Source organism: Glycine soja, chromosome 7 (assembly GCF_004193775.1).
Source record: "Glycine soja cultivar W05 chromosome 7, ASM419377v2, whole genome shotgun sequence".
NCBI lineage: Eukaryota > Viridiplantae > Streptophyta > Magnoliopsida > Fabales > Fabaceae > Glycine > Glycine soja.
In genome coordinates this window covers 42,576,018-42,596,426 of record NC_041008.1, presented here as the reverse complement: position 1 = coordinate 42,596,426, position 20,409 = coordinate 42,576,018, and the positions used below count along the sequence as shown (strand labels likewise).

Sequence of the window (20,409 nt, the reverse complement as noted above, 5' to 3'; positions counted from 1 at the left end):
TCTCAAGATTAATTTTGTTAGCACTAAGATTCTAATATGTACCTGAATATAGTTTTCACCTTTCTGAAAGTATTGCTACTTTTGAAGTGCAAGATTAGTTTGAAAATCTTTCTCTAGTTAGTAAAAATTAAGTTTAAAAAATGTTCATCACTATAAATTAAATAGGCAACAATATATAAGAAACAAAGAGAACGTTTAAAACACACACAAACACACAAAATACTAGTTTACCTATAAACTTGGGCTATATCCAATCCCTACAACCTATAGAATTTTCCACTAAGAATCATTCCAACTACAAGAGTTTTCTCCTTAAGCCTCTATATAATTTCATAGTATTCTTCTCAAGTTTCTATAGGTTACCTTTGAACCTAGTATTATCAATGTCTATAGGCTTACATTGAGTATTCTCACCTTTTCATGTTAGTATTCTCACATTTGTAGGCCAGCTCTAAGTATTCTCTCCTCTTCAGGTTTGCACTTGAGTATTCTTTACTTTTCAGGTTAGTATTCTTATTTTGTAGGTATACCTCGGTATTCTAAACATTTGTAGGTTCTTTAACTAATATTCTCATCTCTGTAAGTCTTCTTAACCCATGTATTATTTCACAAGCCTCTTCATGCTTCACTCCATAGCAACCTTGTTGTTGTTGACTCACACAACTAATATGTTCTGCTTACAAAAACACATTCCAGTAACACCAGTTTTCTGACTGCACTTTTGAGTTCTTCTATAAGTTCTTTGGGCAAATTCTGTTACATACACTTTTTTAGATGGAGACAAGGTTGGCTTAAATCGTAGAGTGTTTTGGCTAATAAAGGTTCTTATCAAAAGTTAAAAACCCTCTCTCTAAAAGCAACATTCATGAGTTTATCCCTTCTTGGATGTTTTCGTTCCTTGTAATGAACTTCTTTGAATGAGAGTTTTTTTTTTTTTTATAGGCCTTGAGGTAGTCATTTATGATTGTTTGGGAGAATTCAAACTCAGCCAAACCATGTCCAAGTTGTCCTTGGTAGGGATGCTTTTGATGCTCACTCGTATGTCTGGAGGTTAACATTCTTATGATTGATTCTTCTCAACTTCTTATGCTTTTTAATCAAGTCTTGTTCATATAGTCACATCTCAAAGCAAACTATTAGTAATCTTAAGTCCATAAAACTTGGAATTTACTTTTTGAAACTTTGTTGTCGTTAAAACATCCCCTCATACAGGGTTTTGCTTCAACATTATGCAAATTAAAAATTATCTGTGCAATGTAATTCATAGATAATCTCGTTGGTTGCAACCAATAATTCCACATGTACAACACAACTGCATAACACATACAAACAATAATTCGAATTCGTATGTATAAGACAATACCTTCCAATTCTTATAACTGCATAACAAATGTACAAGATCGTTGTTGCACAAAAGATGAACTATTGTGGTACCTATATCTTAACATGGAAAAATAAGAAAAAAAGAAAACAACATATATGAAACAACGTAATTGTGGCCCTACGTCACTCAGTTGCAAACAATTTTAATATTGGAAAAAAGACAGACAAGCAGGTCATCAAACCAATAGTCCCTACATGACCCTCAAACTGACAATTAAACAGTGCAAAACAAATATGTACACGTTACCTACAATTCATGAAACAGAGTTCAGTGCACGTGGGTTTTTAGTGCATGTGGGTTTTTTTTAAGGGAAGAAATTGTTTCTTCTTCTTCTTCTTCTTCTTCATGAAGCAGAGTTCAGTGCACGTGGGTTTTTAGTGCATGTGGGTTTTTTTTAAGGGAAGAAATTGTTTCTTCTTCTTCATGAAGCAGAGTTCAGTGCACGTGGGTTTTTAGTGCATGTGGGTTTTTTTTAAGGGAAGAAATTGTTTCTTCTTCTTATTATTATTTCATTAGAATAGATTTATGTGATAGAAAGAGTTTCTTAAAATTAAAATTTATATCTTTTATAAAAATAATTTTTTAATAATAAAAATAATATTTATCTAACACATAATAACATCATAATTAAATGAAAATAAAAAAATATGAAAGTGTGAATTTTTTTAAAGTTTTTTAGAATTTTTTGTATCGTTAGAGTAAAATTGTGTGTGAATTTCTTACAATAATATAACATTATAAAAACCATAAAAAGTACTATAAAAATCATAAAAAATAACTTAAAAAACTCATTTAAAGAAATTTTCATACCAACATCGTTTAACCTTGAAATGTCATTGGAATAACTTTTCTCCCTGAAACGTCATTCTCACCCACACATGCCACTCTTTCCATGCTTAATAAGTTTTTTTTTTTTTAAAGTGAAAAATAGACCAGCCCACTTCCCTCTTAATCAATATCATGCTCTTTGTTTTTCTTTTTCATTTTCCACATTTTAAATAAAGATTTCTAATTTGAATTATGGAATCAACTAATGACATGTGGGCAACAAAGTTGACAATTTATTTTATTTTCAAGGAGAACCAAATGATATGTGGACAACTAAGTTGGACTTGAAACATATGTCATGAAATCAGATGACATGTTAGTGTATATAAGATAAGTATGTTCTTCTCAATACGATTAAGAAACACAAATTATTATAATTTATACTAATCATTATTGGTTCTATTTCCTTTTCTATATAGTATTTGAACCTTTTGTTAGTTTTCTCATCGACATTAGGATTTAAGGTCGAGTTAAAGTTGAGTTTGAACTTCCGGTTTTCAATTACTAATCAATACATTAAAAATTCGGCAAAAATAGAATTTGGATGTTGTAAATTAACCAAGTAGAAAAACATGTAACAAATATGGCTACTAAAATTAATATGTCCTCACTTAAGTAATATTATTGAATAGACCTCACATTAATTTTCAATCGATAATAAAAAAAGGTAAAATTAATCTATAAATATGGTATATTTTAAAAATCACATACTAAAGTGGTGGATTATGGACCCTAATTTAACCCAACAAAACAAGACTTAGTAATGTGTGAGTTGTACTTTTATATATATAAGGTGAGGATTATCCTCACTTATATACATTAATTTGGTCATATAATTAATTCATGTTGGATCTCTAACATAAAGCAAGAGCAGCACTACAAATAAATCTATTGATTCTAAAATATGAAGGGGTTCATATGCAATATTAAGAAGTAATGGAAAAAAACAAGCTATAGTCAGAATATTGGTATAAAGAAATGCATACAATTAAATATTGTTTTCAATGGAGAGGACAGAAGAAGGAGCTTTTCAAACAATAACAGTTAAAGATTTGGCCTTTCACCCATGATATAAGCTGATAAGCAAGACAATTTAAGGCATAATATGGAGGCTTCAGATTTTTGAGTTTTGGAGGCTTCAATTTTGGTGTGCCATATCATGGGTCACTGCCCCCAACGCCTAAAGCCTAGAGATCCTTAAAATAATCCACAAATCTTGATCACACTCCCTCACACAATTAAATGTGTCGCCTAGCAAATAATCTTTGTCAAAATTAGACTAATTTTTTTTAGAAAAAAGTTAAATAAGAAATTGTATAAAAGATCCACCAGAAAAAATCTGCAAGTAAAAGTCAATTAATATTATATAAGCTTTTGTATACCAAAATGAAGATTTTTAAAACAGAAAAATAGGCTTGAAAAATGCAAAAAAAAGACTTTTTTTTATTATGAAAAGGAAGTTAATGAAATAATTGATGTATACAAAAATATTATTAATCAATCATAAGGGTTAAATACATTAAAAAAACGAAAACTTGACCTGCAATATTAACATAAATTTGTATATATAAATAACAATAATAAAGAAAATAATTAAGGATTACGTTGTTTATGCCCCTCAATAACTAAAAATTTTCAAATTCAAATTCTATATTTTGTTTCAATTATTTAAATTATTAATAATTGGGAAATAAATAATTTTAAATAATATTAAAAATGTTGTAAGGAATATATCTAGTGGGAGAGCTATTTTTAAATGACTGTGAGTGAAAATAATAGGCTTAAATATATTTTTTATTTTTAATAAATATTTGATTTTTGTGTTTACTCTTTAATAAATTTGTATTTTGGGTTGAGTTGTTAATGAAAAAAATAATTTTATTTTGACCCTTAACACTTATTTTTAGTTCCTAATAAATTAGTAAATTTTGTATTTACTCCTTAATAAAAAAAATTTATTTGTTATTAGTCGAGACTAAAAAAAATTTATTATTTATTATGGAGTAAATACAAATTAACTAATTTATCAGCGACTAAAACAAAATATCAAAAATAAAATATAAAATTGTTATTTTAGTAACGACTCAGCGTAAACCAAAAATTCATTAGAGACCGAAGAGAAAAATGAAATATTTATTAGAAATCAAAAGCCAAAATAGTAAATTTCCTTCACTTGTATGATTTAATTAATTTATGATATTTAAAATTTATAATAATATTTTGAATAATACGTAAATATAAAAAACAATTAATTATATGAAAACTATTAAAATTAAATATTATTTAAAATAAAATAATTAATATTTTATTCTTTAATAGACAATTCATATTTCATTAGTAATTTTGTTACATGAGTTGCTAAAGGTGTTTATTAGCATTATCTTCTACTTGTGAGAGACAAACATACTAATTATTATATTTTGTAACATAAGTATTTTTTTTTCTTAACATAATCATACAACATTAATTGATCATAGAAAAAAAATATATTAATTGTAATAAATATCTAGAAAAATGATATTTTTCCAAAAAAATTCAATCAGTCTTTCATTGAGGGTTTCTAATGATATTAATATTGCTTCTTGTAAGTATATTAAAATTAAAAACTATAAAATAAAATAAAATTTTCATTGTTATTAATTAACACATTAAAAAATAGAAATTAGATATTATAAATTAATCAAGTAGAAACACATGTGACAAACATGTCTACTAAAATGAATATCTCTACACTTGAGAGAAGGTTATTAAATAGACCTCACTTTGAATTTCAATCAATAAATAATTTTTTTCTAAATATAAAAAAGCAAAAAAAAATCACTTAAATATTATATATTTTAAAATCTAAAATTTTCATGTTCTTCCAAAGAATTTGCTGGACACAAGAGAAGCACCACCAACCAATCTCTATTTGATTTCAAATCATGAAGGTGGCCATTGCATATGGAGAAGATACGGGGAAAACATGGTATATTACATCCATTGGAATAAAGAAACACACATTAAATGCAATTAAATGTCATTTTTGAATGTAGGGGACAAAAGAAGGAGCTCCAAACAATAACGGTTGGAGATTTGATTTTGATGTTTCACCTGTATGAGCTTGAGCTTAGAAGCAAGATAATTTTTTTGGGTAAATTAGATTATTTTTTAAGCCCATAGTTAAGTATTAATTTTTCAAAATAATAAAATTCATTCAAAGGATTCACCTCTCTCAATATATATTTTTTTCATGTGCATAAATCAAGATCAAACCCATAATCATATACTTATAAAAAAAAGGTTATTTATACACGACTTACACTATACTAATTGAAGCAAGACAATTTAAGGTATAGTTTGGATGCTTCAATTTTAGTGTCATATATCATATGTGGCACCCTCCAATGCATCCTCAAAACAATCCACAAATCTTGACCCTTTAAATTGAACCCCCAATGTCTCTTAACAAGTACACGTGCTGCCTATCACTCCTTTTCTGATATTAATATGATTTATTTATTTTTTCTCACATGCATGGAATTCTACTCCAACAACTACTTCACCCAACACAGATAAACCAAAGTTCAAAGAGCAAAAAATAAAAAATAATAATCTTGGGTTAATTAGCTCTTATATATTACTATGATTCTATGAATGATTATTCTTTAAGCCACACTGCTAGTAGTTGCATGTAACAATCTAATTTCTTCAAAATTTGATGTGTTTTTTTTTTTTTCATTCTCTTTGAGTTTTATTTGTGATTTGTCGCTCCATGGATGTACATGCCCCTTAAATTTTGAGCATTCTATAAGGGAAACAGAAATTAAGGGGTCTTCTCCCCTTTTTGTGGGCTGGATCTTGTACTTATGGAACTGTCACCTCTGACCAATTTGATTTTCTTCTGATCACCACCTCCTGGTTAAAAAGCAAGCAAACTTTGGTGATCTGAATTTTGTCCCTTTCTCTTTCTCTCTCTCTCTTCCTTATTTCACCGTTTTTGGGAACATGATCATGGAATGAATGCTTCATATTTTGTCCTTGCAGTGTAGTTTGTTGGGTATAATAAACATCTGTTTTTTTTCTTTTCTGAGTCAGATTCACATATCACATATCACATCATCAAATCCATGGAGGAGAGGAAGAAGTATGTGTGCAAGTATTGCAGCAAGAGGTTTCCTTGTGGGAAGTCTCTGGGGGGTCACATCAGGACCCATATTATGACTGAAGAAAGAAGCAACGATGTTGTTGTTGTTGATGGTGATGATAACAATGACAACATGTTCATCAAGTTGGATGGTACTGTGATGAGGAATAATAAGAAGAGAGATTTGTTATGGTGTGAAGATAATAACAACCCCATTTATGGCCTCAGAGAGAACCCCAAGAAAACAGTGAGGTTTGTGCATTCTGGTGGTGGTGCCAATGCCAACAACAATGAACAGCAACAGAATAAGGAGGATAAGAGGTTCTGCAAAGAGTGTGGGAAAGGTTTCCCATCACTGAAGGCTCTCTGTGGCCACATGGCTTGTCACTCAGAGAAAGAGAAGAGAACAACAACAACAACCATCAAGTTTGAAGAAGAGAAACTGGTTATGGATAGTCGTTCTGACACCGAGACTTGTGCTCCAACAACTCATCCAAGGAGATCCAAGAGAATGAGGGTGAAGAAGACCATTAACCTTTCCAATCACAACCCTTTTTTTTCTTTTTCTTCTTCTTCTTCTTCTGGTGTTGTTCCTTTGGCCAATGGTTCTTCACCTGTGTCAGAGGTGGAGCAGGAGGAGCAAGAAGAGGTGGCTAGGTGCTTGATGCTGTTGTCTAGAGATTCTAGCTTCAACTTCAAGGGTGGTCGTTTTGCTTCGGTTACTGAATCTTCTGATAACAACTCGGTTATTCTAGAAGCAAAATTATCATCTCCTGATACCCGGATTGGTGTCAGCAATGGTAATAATAACAACAACTTTGTCTCTAATAATCATGCTTATGATCTTGTGGCGAAGAAGTTGCTTAAGGTTAAGGATATTAAGTTTAAGTCTGCTGAGTTTGGTGCTTCTGATAATTATTCAGGTTCTAGATTTTTCAGATATGGTCCCAAAACCAAAATGGTAGACTCAGATTTCTCGAATGATGAATTCAGGTGGTCCAAAGTGGAGGGTAAGTCAAGCAAGTACACTGCATCTGTAGTGAAGAAATTAGGGGTGGAAGATTTGGATTATGATACAACACATGGAACTACAAGGAAGTTTGATTCAATAAAGAGGAACAACTATGATTTAGTTGGTGTTTCTAGCAAGAAGATAGCAAGTGGTTTTGGCAATGAGGTATATAAGAATGGCACAAGAGGTTGGAAGTATGAGTGTTTTGAAGTTGAAAGGGACAACGATTCTTATGATTCAATAGATGATGAGAGTAATGAAAACAGTTCAGAGACTGAATCTTTTCCTGCTCCAAGGTCTCATCATAAGAGTAAGGCTCTCAATGGAAAGAAATGCACAAAGCCCAAGAAGAAGTTGAAGCCTTCTAAGAAAAGCAAGGATCATGAGTGTCCAATCTGCTACAAAATTTTCAAGTCAGGCCAAGCCTTAGGGGGTCACAAAAGATCACATTTCATTGGAGGTTCTGAAGAAAACACTATGGTGATCAAACAAGTTCCTTACTTTATTGATCTCAATCTACCTGCTCCTGTTGATGAATAGGGAAATTGGCATCCTGGGTTTTGCATCATTTGGAAGCATTGAGGTACTACTTAGAATGTTTTTGTCTTTATCCCATATGATAAAAGCAATTTGCATTGTACAGCCATGCGGGTAAAATGATTTTCGTTCTTAACGCTTTTACTATGCTTTATTTGGTAGGAGGTCGCTGTTTTCTTTCAAGTTAATGGCACATGACAATTTGGTAGTATCTCGGTTGAAATATTTGAAATTTGACTCTTCCTATACCCAAGAATATTCTCAGAATTACATTCCTTTGCTGCAAATAACAATTTTACTCTTCACTGATTCAATTAATAATATTCAGAATGTTTGTCTTTCCATGTTTTTCAATTTTTCGTTTCATCCTCTTGTGGAAATGTATAAAACATGATTTTAAATAATTTATGGTCAAGTGATGATCAATAACAAAAATAATACTACTTAATTTTGATCACAGATTTAAGATCTCAGTTACTATTTGCAATGTGTAACTATCTTCTGGGACGCAAGACTGTGGAATAGGGAAATGCCTGTTTGTGTTAATTTTCTTGTTGTTTTGCAACCCGAATTACCTGAAGCGTTTGCTTTTACTTTCTTAAACTAGAAGAATCCTTAGAGGAGGAAAAGGAAATTCGAAGGTTTAAAGAAAGTGTAGCTTTTCTTTTTTTTGGTCCAACTTTGCTACCCGCCAAGTCTGTCTTGTGACCAAATTTATCTTTTCTAACATAAAATTCAGCACTATGGTCAATCCAATTCCCGTGATAAGTGTAGTTAATTTCTAAGAGAGACTGCTTATTCCCCTCACCTGAAATTTATGCTTTGAATTTGATCTAATCTCATCTATTAGAATTGAAAAAAAGAGAGCAGTCACTTTGATTATTCTTAAAGTTAAACATTGGATAAAGGTAATCACAACTATCAATAAAATCACATCGGTTAATAACTATTTTTGTCCCTAAATATATAAATTGGTGACAATTCTTATTTAATATCTGGTCTGAATGTGTATCAGCTAATTAATCCTTAAATACTATCGTTTAATGATAAAATAATTCTGCAAAACTTAACTATAAAATATAATTGTCTCACTTTTTACATATTGAAAGACGAAATCAAAATTTTCATCAAAGCCTAAGTGCATGTTTGCTTTCGAATTTTGTTAGTTAAAAAACTAATTTTGCTAACGGATCTTAAACCTTACTTTTGTGTTTATTTTAGTTTCAATTGAATTTACATTAAAACGTGTATTATACTATTTTTAATTACAAACCAAACATAGTCTAAATTGTCTTCAATTTATATATTCAAGGACTAAAATCATCATTATAAACCACAATTTATTTTTAATATTCAAGACAAAATTGTGGGTTGAAGTGGTTGTAAGGTCGCCTACCACTTAAGGCAGCAAACCTTATAATTGCTCCATGTGTACATGTCCAACAATTAATTGTAATAGCAGGAGAATTGGTATGCCTTTTGCTTCGTGCCAATTACTATATGTGTTGTTCCCTATTCAATTCTTTTACCCGTTCGGGTGTACGAGAGAACCACTGATATTATAGTAGTAACTTAGCTCTTGCTCTCATGTGGCCTCAAGACAGCCAGCACCAGAGGCAGCCAACGAGAATCAAATCGCATATAAACAACAGAACTGTACTAAGGTATGTGGAATCATTACAATAAAAAGGTATCACTAGGTCTTGCAAAAAGATTAATAGAGTAGTTAAATTAGTTTTTTAGTGTTTTAATTTATTTTTTATATTTAATGTAGTTTTTTATAATTTTTTTAAGTTTAATTTTATTTTAGTTTAAATCGTAAGAAATCATATTTTATGACGATCTATAATTATTATTATGTAATTTTAAACCGTCACAAAAGATATATTTTTCAAAAAATAATTGATTTTAAAAATTAGAGGAATAAATTAAAAAAAATTAAAGGATCAAATTGAATTAATTTTAAAAGTTAGAGGATAAAAATTAATTTAATAAAAAAAATTTGAATTAAAATAGTATAAAAATTATAAATCACACATTATTTTACTATTCATTTTTCTTTTTTTTATTCTCTTATTCTAAAAAAAACACATCTAAGAGTGGATTCTGTCATTTTAATTTGATTTCTTAACAAGCATTTATATGAAATATAAAACAAATCAAATTGCTTACATTAGTTAAAATTAGTTTTTGTGTCAAGTTTTTCAAAAGTTATTTCTTCTATTTTTTTTTCATGAATATCTATAAAGTTACAAAGATTTCTTCAAAGTTAAAAACAGAGTCCATCTAACATATTTTTAGGTCTAAAATGAATTTTGATATGAGATCTTTTCAGAACTAATAAAAGTAACAGAAAATTAAGTATTTTACATTATAAATATGTTTTTTTCTTCTAGTAAAGTTCGAGCCTCATTCTTTAAAGAAAAAACACATCTTAATTATCAGTATACTACATTAACCAGTGATAAAAATTAGATAAATATTAATACTAAATAACTTTTATAGTAACTAATAATAAAAGTTATATAACTATTGATGCTGAATAACTTTTAATTTTATCCCTTAAGTATCAAATATTTATTTGATTTTATCCGTTATAATGTGTAATTTGAAATGAAAGAATAAAAGAAAAGCAAAAACAGAGTCCTAGTAGTAGTGCCTCGGTGAATTAAGTGGTTTAGTGTCATCATGCCTAGTGATCAGGGAACAGATGCTGTCTCTTTTGCACATAAAGTAAGTGCTAAGCAGGCAACTTTTCTGTCTTCGTTTTTGCTAAGACAAAAGATTATTGAGATTGCTGTGGCCGGCCAGTTTAAATGGAATCTCAATTTGTTTTTTTTCCTTTTTGTTTTTTCTTTAATTTGACTAGTGATCATGACAAATTCAGAAGTCTAGTTTGGCTTTGGGATCATAACAACTGATTCCGTATATTTTAAGGTATTTGATGTTGTCATTTTTTTACCCAGAATCTTTATAAGTAAATTGATGAGCTTAATCTCTGTGTCAAGAATTTCATTAGGAAAGTTAAGTTTTGAGTGGAATTACAATTTACTCCCACTCCATACAAAATGAGCAAAATACCGAGAGAAAGTATTAAGAAAATAATTTAATTTACATGCATACGGTGCTGAATATAGGTTTGACACAAATGATTAAGAATTTGATGTAAACTCTTACCTTTCTAGGAAGAGTGAGTCTAATTTGAATTTTCCTTACATTACCTTTTCTACTTAGTACGCAATTCTTTTCAAGAAGATCTCCTATTGTTTAATAAGAACTAGTTGAGTAATTCCCAGTGCATGAAACTACTTACAATTCAAATAGTGCTATGGGAGCAGCTCTAACATTTCTTCCACGTACTTTTCTTATTTTACCAACTTTTTTTAATAAATAAAATAAAATTATACATACACGGTTAACATTTTTACAAAGACATTGAATAATATTTAATTATTTTATTGATTAATACGATCTGACAATTAGATATTTTTTAATAAAATTTTTGTTTAAAAATGGACAAAATTAGATATTTTTTAATAGAATTTTGTTTAAAAATGGACAATGTATATAAATTAAACTAAAAAAACATAAAATGTATGAGATTTATGTAATTTTGTGTATATCTCTAAAAGATCTCCAATCTCTGGATCGCTATTGATTGTAGCTCCTACATCTGTGACGAATTTTACTATCCTCTTGGCTTGAACATATGTTACAAATGCTAATACAAACTCGAGGAACAAATATTTCTTTTCTTTCCTCAGCACTCAATTCTTTCATCTTTATGTAGCGATAAACAATTCCCAAGTAACTGTCGTTTGTATTCGTGAATGCGCTTCACCTGAAAATGAATACATTAGATCTTTTTCTAACATGAGTGCGGAAAAAACATGTCATTGGAATTTTAATTGTTATGTCGTCGTTTGTATTCGTGTAGGATTTTATGCTAAAAGGTTTATTCTATTGAGCTGACATAGATTGGATTTTGATGTGTGTGACTTATTTTATTTTGTTAAGAATCGCCCGTATATTTGTGAAGAAAATGACATACGCCAAAATCATTACATTTAGCCAATAAAAAATAAAATGACATAAAACTGAATCCGTGTTGTTAGACTAACTTAAAAGCAAAATTTAGATGGCTAATTGCAACACTGTTAAACTATGCAACAATCTCACAAAAGATTGATGTTATTTTGCAGCACAGGAAATTTTAGCCAACAATACAGAGTTGAGTCCCTTGTCTGATGTAGCAAATAATGAGACCCTATCAAATTAAAAGAGTTTCTATAGCAACAGAGAAGGAGATGACTGTGAGTCTGCGAACCATCATTGGTAGTTTTGGATCAACTTTGAATGGGCCTTTGAACAAAACAAACATGCATAAAATTAAATAAGATTAGATTTCACAAATAATGACATGTGAATGGGCATTTGAACCAAGAAGTCGAGAACTATATATAAAATGACAATCTGAAAATCAAAGCCACATATGTTTAACATTACCTCCTCATCTATCATTCGTATTATTTCCACATGTCGAGGAAGCAAATCCTGAAGAAGTGTCAAATTCCATTTCTCTAGTGCCTCCGGTAGAACTGTGTGATTTGTGTAAGCAACAGTTCTAGAAGATTCATTAAAAGATGGATCAGACAATGTTTAAAAATCAAACTAGTAGTTACATTGGAAAGTGAATCGACAGAGCACTCCATGTGTTATAAATGTTATTATTGAGAGGGTGTGAATTTTGACAATAGAAACCTAGTCTATTTGTGTAAGTTGGCGCACTGGTACTTGGGCAATTTTAGCAGAAGCAATCTTGTTAACAAACTTGCATCCAAGGACAATAATAGAAACTTTAGAACAAAACAAACTTACTAACCCTTACAAGTAAATAATGGTTTTAAACACCAATTCTCCTAAAAGCAGCATTCCCCCAAAAGGAAAAGCCCTTTGGGCAAGGACTATAATAGAAACTTTAGAACAAAACAAGCTTACTAACCCTTACAAGTAAACAATGTTTTTAAACACCAATTCTCCTAAAAGCAGTGTTCCCCATAGGAAGAGCCCTTTGGGCTTACAGCATGGACTAAGCCATTTTGCCTTGTGCCGAAATTCAACTTAATTATTGGAAAAAAATTGAACTATGAGGCTCTAATACCATTTTATGACCAACTCTACTAAAAGCTTAAGCTATTAGCTTAAATATCAACAGTGGTTTTATATCTTTTAAATATAAGGTGAATACACTTTGCAAAAGGAAGCACCTCTTAGTAATATTCCAAGGCTTTCTCCCAACTTAAACCCTTGACATCCACCAATATCCTAATTAGCTCAGGAATGCAGAGAGACAGTTGAGTATCATTCATTTGCACCACCAATTTATCTGGGAGAGTGTCCCAATTTTCTCTCTTTCCCGATCTCTTTTCAAAGTGTGCGATGATATCCTGGAGATAGGCAGAGCATAGTGTGTATTGTTGCTTCAGTCGCAGAGTCTTTCCTTCTATTGATTCAACGCTAGGGTACAAAACATAATAGATCTGGTTGCTATATAACATTTTTAAAAAATGATCATCAATTTGTCATTTATGCAGACAGTCTACTGAAGTTAGTGTTACTGCTAATATATTAGTTGATGAAATGGAGGTCCAAATACAATTTGGGCCAAGGAGAAAATAATAATATATTAGCTGATGAAATGGAGGTCCAAATTGTATTTGGACCAAGGAGAAAATAAGCTTTTGTTCATACAAAAGTTACACTGTTCTAAAGGTTAATCTTAGATTCTTAAAATGTGAGTTTAGGCCTAACTCAACCTCAAAAGCTAACTCAAGAGGTGAGGGTTACCCCTCACTTATATACTCTACCTTGATTTTATTTTTAGCCTGTAAGACTTGGGTTTTTCTCAACACACCTCCTCACACCCAATACTCCATGGGCTTGGTGCGTGGATAACAACGGTGGGTGACTCTTTGGATTAATCTTGTGATAATCGATTTGCCCTTCATATAGCAACAAATTCCGTTTTTCATGAGAGAACAAAACTCATTGAGATTGATTGTCATCTAGTTCAGGAGAAGATGCATAAAGGAATTGTGGAATTGTTTCTTGTTACCTCTGCTAATCAGCTTGCAGACATATATACCAAGGCCCTGCTGCCTAGTGCTTTTCAATTTCTGTATTTCAAGCTAGGAATGTCCGATATTCATTCCTAGCTTGAGGGGGGATCTTAGCATAGATATAGTTTGATCATGGTTAATTCATATTGATCACTTTGTTACTAGAGTTAGCTTAGTTAGGTTAATTAGTTACAAGTTAGTTACTCTTGCAACCAACTATATAAATTGTAATAACCAACTCTCTTATAAGCTAATTCTCATTCTATGCTAATTTCAGTTTCCTCTATCCTCTTTCTCCTTTAAGCTTCCTCTGCAAGTTTTCTTGCATCCATGGTGGACATGGATTCTGATAGTTAAAGGGAACATTAAGTTCCACAGACCTTCTCCTATTCTTCGTAACAGCATATGCTTTGGCATGATCTCCAGAATTAAAAGATCGCAAATCAAATTCTCCCGGTCAAACTTTAATGGACCATAACCGCAGGCTTATAGTGGTTCTAGTTTTCTATCAGGGTATTGGAACATCATAGGCAACAATCAATATATTTTCTCCTTCAACCTACTGTATACTTCCATTTGGCCCTGAAATAACTTCTCCATAGCATTTAATTGGATAAGAGACATCATTTCTCAAAATTTCCCAAGGATTTTTCATCTGTATAGAGACACTTCAGTCAGTGAATCAACATAAGAACTTCTAACTTACTAAGATAGTCTTCCAAATCTCGAACGCATGCCTAACCTAATATGAAAAGTGACCTCACGCCTTTTACTGTGAATCAAAGCATATAAGTAATACCTCAAGCCAGTTTTCAGCAACTTCCACTTGTCCATCCTTTGTTATATGTTGTTTAAATAAACCATAGTTGTATCTAAGTCCATATCCCCATGCAGGGTAATTCAAAGTTGCCAAGGAGTTCAAAAAGCAAGAAGCAAGCCGACCCAATCCCCCATTCCCTTGTTTGAATGGGATGAAATAAAGAAGTGATCACAAAAATACGGTGTAAGAGATTTTTTCTGGAAATATTTTGGTGCATAAGAGATTTTTTTGTGTGGAAATATTTTGGTGGAAGATTTAGTTTGAAGTTTGTTTCAAGTTCAAGTTAATCGAACTTCTACTGCACCTTTACTTTTATTTATTTATTTATTTTTATCTATTATTTAGGTATACATCAATCATGTTTGATTTTTTTTTTTTTTTGGTATGGAGTCATGTTTGACTTGAACTTAAATGTCGGGTATTATTTTAAAATAATTAATCGAAAATAAATCACTCAAACAGTTTTTCTTAAATATTTGATTCAATTGTGGCAAAACTATTGAAGCTTTGAATTAGAAGTGAAATCCGTCTTTCTGTACGACCTCAAAATGTAAAAAAAAAAAATCTAATTAATTTTAGTCAAGTTAGATAAATTCATTTAAAGAATAAAGTATGCGTAGTATTATATTATTTTACATAATTTCAACTTAAAATTAGAACCAGCATTTGTATGTACCAAAAAAAGAAAAGCCCAACATTTGTAGAAGTAAAGCACAATGACAATGGAATAGATAGAGCCGGATGCAGAAATTTTTATTGGAAGCAAGCTATAGTTATAATTTGATTACAACAAAATTTAAATATATTTTTAAACGTCATAAATGAGTGAATCTTGTTTTTGGTTCTTAATAAAAACAATTATAATAAATTTATTTTTATTTCTTGTTATTATGTTTACTCCTTCTAATATTTTTTTTTTCATTTTGGTCCTTAGAAAAATTTCTTCATTTTATATTAGTCTTTTTGAAAAATATTTGATAGGGACTAATAGTAAATGATTTACATATTATTATAAGGATAAAAATAAAAAATATAAATTTTTTATTTTATCAAGGACTCAATAAAAAATAATTTTATTAGAGATTCAAAATAAAATTTGTTAATTTATCATAAATTAAAAGTATATTTAAGTCCAAAATAAAATTTCTAATTTGATCGATAAAATTTCCTTAATTATTTATTATGTTCAATTTATTTTTCAAATTAGTTCCTTTATTTCTTTTAAATGGATTCAATTTGGTGTTATCTAAAAATCAATTTTGGTCTCATTTTTCTTAGATAATAATCAAAGAAAAGTGAGACCAAATTGAACCAATTTTAAAAAATAAATGACCTAATTGGATCTTAAAAAAAATCAAATTGAACCTTATAAATAAATTAAGGGATTAAACTAAACATAATAAAGATATTATATTATATAAATATATTTTTAATTGATTTTAAAATTATTTTTTTTATTAAATTATTTTTAAAAATTTTTTTAAAAGAAAAAATAGACAGATAAAGAAAAACGAAAAGATTGGATAAAATTATAGTATAATTTTTTAGTTACGTTATATGTAATTTTGTAGTTAAATTTATGTGTCGTTGATTTTTTTTTGTTATATTCATTAATTAAAAAAATAAGAAAATTAGTTAGTAGTATTAAAAAAAATTAAAAAACAAAGTGAAAAAATAATTGATACATTTGTCTTATACAATAGACATAAAATTTAAAAGTGTGATAACTGAGATGATAGTCGAGAATAATGAAACATATTAAAAAATACAATTGCAATGCAAATATAACAAAACTAATAATAATTTAAAATATGTTGTACATGATACATGTCTTCTTCTATTTCAGTGATTGGTTTGTTAAAAATATGACAAAATGTAATAGATTACGGAGAAGATACGATGCACTGGCGACATCTTGGGGATATCTGTGTGAATAAGTCAAGTGCAACTGAATGGCTTGATCAATTACCCAAACAAAATTAGGTACAATGTTTCGATGAGAGAAAACGTTAAAGACATATGACTACCAATTTGTGTGAGTCTGTTAATTTCATGTTCAAAAACACAAGACATTTGTCGGTGTCATCATTGGTTGAGGAGACATACTTTAAAATCGCACAACTCTTTGCTAGTAGAGGTTGACAAACTCAGACAATGATCAACTCTGGCTCACAATATTCTGAAGTCGTCTCTGAGGCAATGAATAACCGTCAACAAGAATCTAATACACACATTGTAAACAAATTTGACGGATACAATCACACATTTATTGTAACAGAGACTCAATTCCTACTTCAAACACCAATATCACCTAGAAGGTTTAGAGTAATGTTACAATCCCAAAAGTGTGATTGTGATGAATATCAGGCTAAACACTTACTGTGTTCTCACGTCATGGCTGCCTATAAATTTGTCTATGTTGATCCCATGAACTATGTGACGCCGCTATTCACATTACAACACATTTTGTACGTCTACAACAACTCATTTGGTTTACTGTCACACATGAATCAATGTGGCAAAAATAATATAAAGGAGATCAATGGAGCCCTGATCCAAGGAGAAAGATGACTGCAAAAGGTCGTCGCATTTCAACTCGCATTCCTAATGAGATGGACGAAGACGAAAATGAACATAAAAATAGTAAAAAAAATGTGGAATTTGCTGACAACATGACAATAACAGAAATAATTGTCCTGACATATCTTCATTTAAGTTTTTTCTCAGTCAAATGTGATTGTTTAAGTATTTTATTGATAATGTAATATAATGTTATTCTATAAATAAATTATTAAACAAAAAGTATTATCATTTTTAATTAAATTTAATGACATAAACAAACAAATTATATTTAGTAAAATAATAATATTAAAAGTTATAATTTTTTTACTAAAATAAATATATTACTAGACAAAATTCAGATTTTTTTAAAAATATGCACCTAAAAAATATCTTAAGTAAATTAAATAATATAACAAAAATAATTATATTTAATAATATAATTTGCTTTTTAAAAAAATTAATTTAATCAACTCTTAAAAAAATTTAAAAATTAATTGAATAAAAAATTAATTTTAAAACCAATTAAAAGGCCTACATGGGCCTATGACCTGGCCTACATAAAGTCTAGCCTGAACTAGCCTATTAAATTAAAAGGTTAGGCTCAGGTTTTTTTAAAAGCCAATTAAATTAAATAGACCACTTAGGCTTATTAAAAAGCAAGTCTGATAGGCCGGCATATATATATGTATATATACTTATATTATTTTTTGGGTACCAATATATACTTATATTATTTTTTGGGTACAATTAATTTTTTTTAACACATTACTGCTTCATAACTTCTATTCCTATCATCAAGTAAGACTTTAATTAGTTAGGATTCTAAAAAGGTCAGGCCGAGTCAAAATAAAAGTGTTTAATAGGCTATAGACCAAACTTAGGCCTCAAAAATTCATCGTAGACTAGGCTCTGACCTTTCAAAGTCTGGCCTGACATATTCTCACTCCTGTAGCCAAAACTAGTGTAGAGTGGAAAAAAAAATTGAAGTGATGTATTGTGAAAATATTTAGGAGAAAGTATGCATATTGATAAAAAAAAAAAAAACTTTGATATCTATTATCTGAATAGAACAATATTTATGAGAAGAGATTGTTTATTATGTAAAAAGAGCAATATTTGTGGAGAGAAGGATTGTGCTTTTATTGATACTCTACTTTCTCGAAGGATAGCCTCACAGTTTTTATCTATAAAATACCTTACGTTCAGGGGAAAAAAATGACAATGAAATTAATATACACATTTAATGTATACTAGTCTGTTTGTCCATGCAATGCACAAGTTGTTCTTTTAATTATTGGTCATTTTGATTAAATTTGAAATTCAGTCCTAAATATAAATACAATATTTATGGAATTTAAAAAAAAACAATTGATGAGAATTTTCAACAATCAAAATTAACAAAAACAGATAGGTAGAGGCTTTGAATTTAGCTATAGTTATTTTTACCAACAGAAAGAGATTACTTCACAATAGCATAAGAAACGGATTTCCTTTACGTAATATTCCGATTTTCTACAAAGTTCATTATTTGCCAGTAATTATAATAAAAAAAACAATGCATTATAAAACAAAAAAGAATTCATTTTAAATTAAAAGATGATGATCACCGAAATTTGAACACAATATATTAGTCTTTGGCGAAATAAAATTAAGAAAGCCTAAAAAATATACATCCAAAATGAAATGAGATTCTTCTAAAAAATGACATGAGATAAAATGTCCGATTTGGAGAAAAAAAATCAAGAAAAAAAGAAGAAAAAATAACAAAATATTTTGGCATACTTTGAAAGTTTGATTGTAAATATTTGGAGAAGGAAAAGAGACCAAGGAATCCAATTGTTTGATCCTTCCAAGCAAGCACCTAAAAAAGAAATAAAAAAAAAATATGAGATTGCATATGCCAAACAAAAGAGAAGAGCCCATGCATAATGAAATCCCGCTCGGTTACACCGCATCGGAATCCGTCGGAGACTTGCAGGTAAAAAAAACGGAAAAAAATTCTCCACAGAACTTGTTTGCTTTAATAATAACAAGAGATATTTTTTCCTCTACGTCTTTCTTTCACCTTTTGTAGAATGTTTTGATATAAATCCCTTTAAGAAACAAATATTAAATGCGAATTTGATTTCAATTTAAAAAATTAATTTTGAGTCATATTTAATTTTATATATATTTTCACATCCTTGACATTCATATTAAAAAATAATTTAAAATTAATTCTAAATAATTTTGAGCAATCTTTGGATTAAATTTAAAATTTTATATTTTACTCGTAATTTAATCTTATAATAAAACATTTAAATATAAATCACATTACTTCAAAATTAATTTTAATTTAAATCAATTTTATTTAAAATTAATTTTATCAATGTTCATCCAAACTACTCAAAGCACATACAGTTTTAAACAAATCGAATAGTTATTAGTTCTATGGAATTGAAATAAATAAATAAATATTCTTTATTTGCATGAATAATTTAAAAGTTCCCTATTTATGTTAAAATTTGTGCAAGATTTGCATGTAAAAAATGCAGAAAAAGTTCTCTGCGAAACGCTTTAATAATAAGAGAGAGATGCGTGAATAATTTTTTTTTTAAATATAAATATGGTATAGTGCGACAATTTAACGGCAATTTTTGGAGATAAAACGGATATGTTTTTACATGGAGTGGACACACTTCTAACTTGAAGCCCAATTCACTTCCACGTTACTAGACAGTTAGTGGTAGACACAATACCATTGGAGCCAACTTCATATTCCCATGGTGGGGTAGCACATTTTGCTCCACCAAAGTCTTTCAATTATCACTTCCAATGTTGCCCAAACTAGAAACTACTCTATCTTCTTCAATCATACCCTTTTTCTTTTCTTGATTGTCGAATAATTCTATTATACCTCTTTATTTATATGCTGAGGTCATCAACAAGTCATAATGCAACATAATTAGATGATACTACGATATAGTTTCATGGAACTTGTTCATCAATGAAATCATTTGCTTCTTGATGGTTAATGGCGAG

At 29.5% G+C, this 20,409-nt stretch overlaps 1 protein-coding gene and 1 pseudogene across 1 annotated transcript; one reads left to right on the top strand and one right to left on the bottom strand.

Annotated features, from left to right (window-relative positions):
* Positions 1 to 5,777: 5,777 nt before the first annotated feature.
* LOC114419846 lies at positions 5,778 to 8,186 on the top strand. The gene has a single exon (XM_028385648.1). It carries the CDS (start codon positions 6,322 to 6,324, stop codon positions 7,888 to 7,890), a length of 1,569 nt encoding a protein of 522 aa, XP_028241449.1. The 5' UTR covers positions 5,778 to 6,321; the 3' UTR covers positions 7,891 to 8,186.
* Positions 8,187 to 11,647: 3,461 nt separating this feature from the next.
* LOC114420716 lies at positions 11,648 to 18,324 on the bottom strand (annotated as a pseudogene).
* Between the last annotated feature and the right edge of the window lie 2,085 nt (positions 18,325 to 20,409).

Bases quoted from the DNA above. Each gene is read 5' to 3' on its own strand.
- LOC114419846 (XM_028385648.1), top strand. From the start codon at position 6,322: ATGGAGGAGAGGAAGAAGTATGTGTGCAAGTATTGCAGCAAGAGGTTT.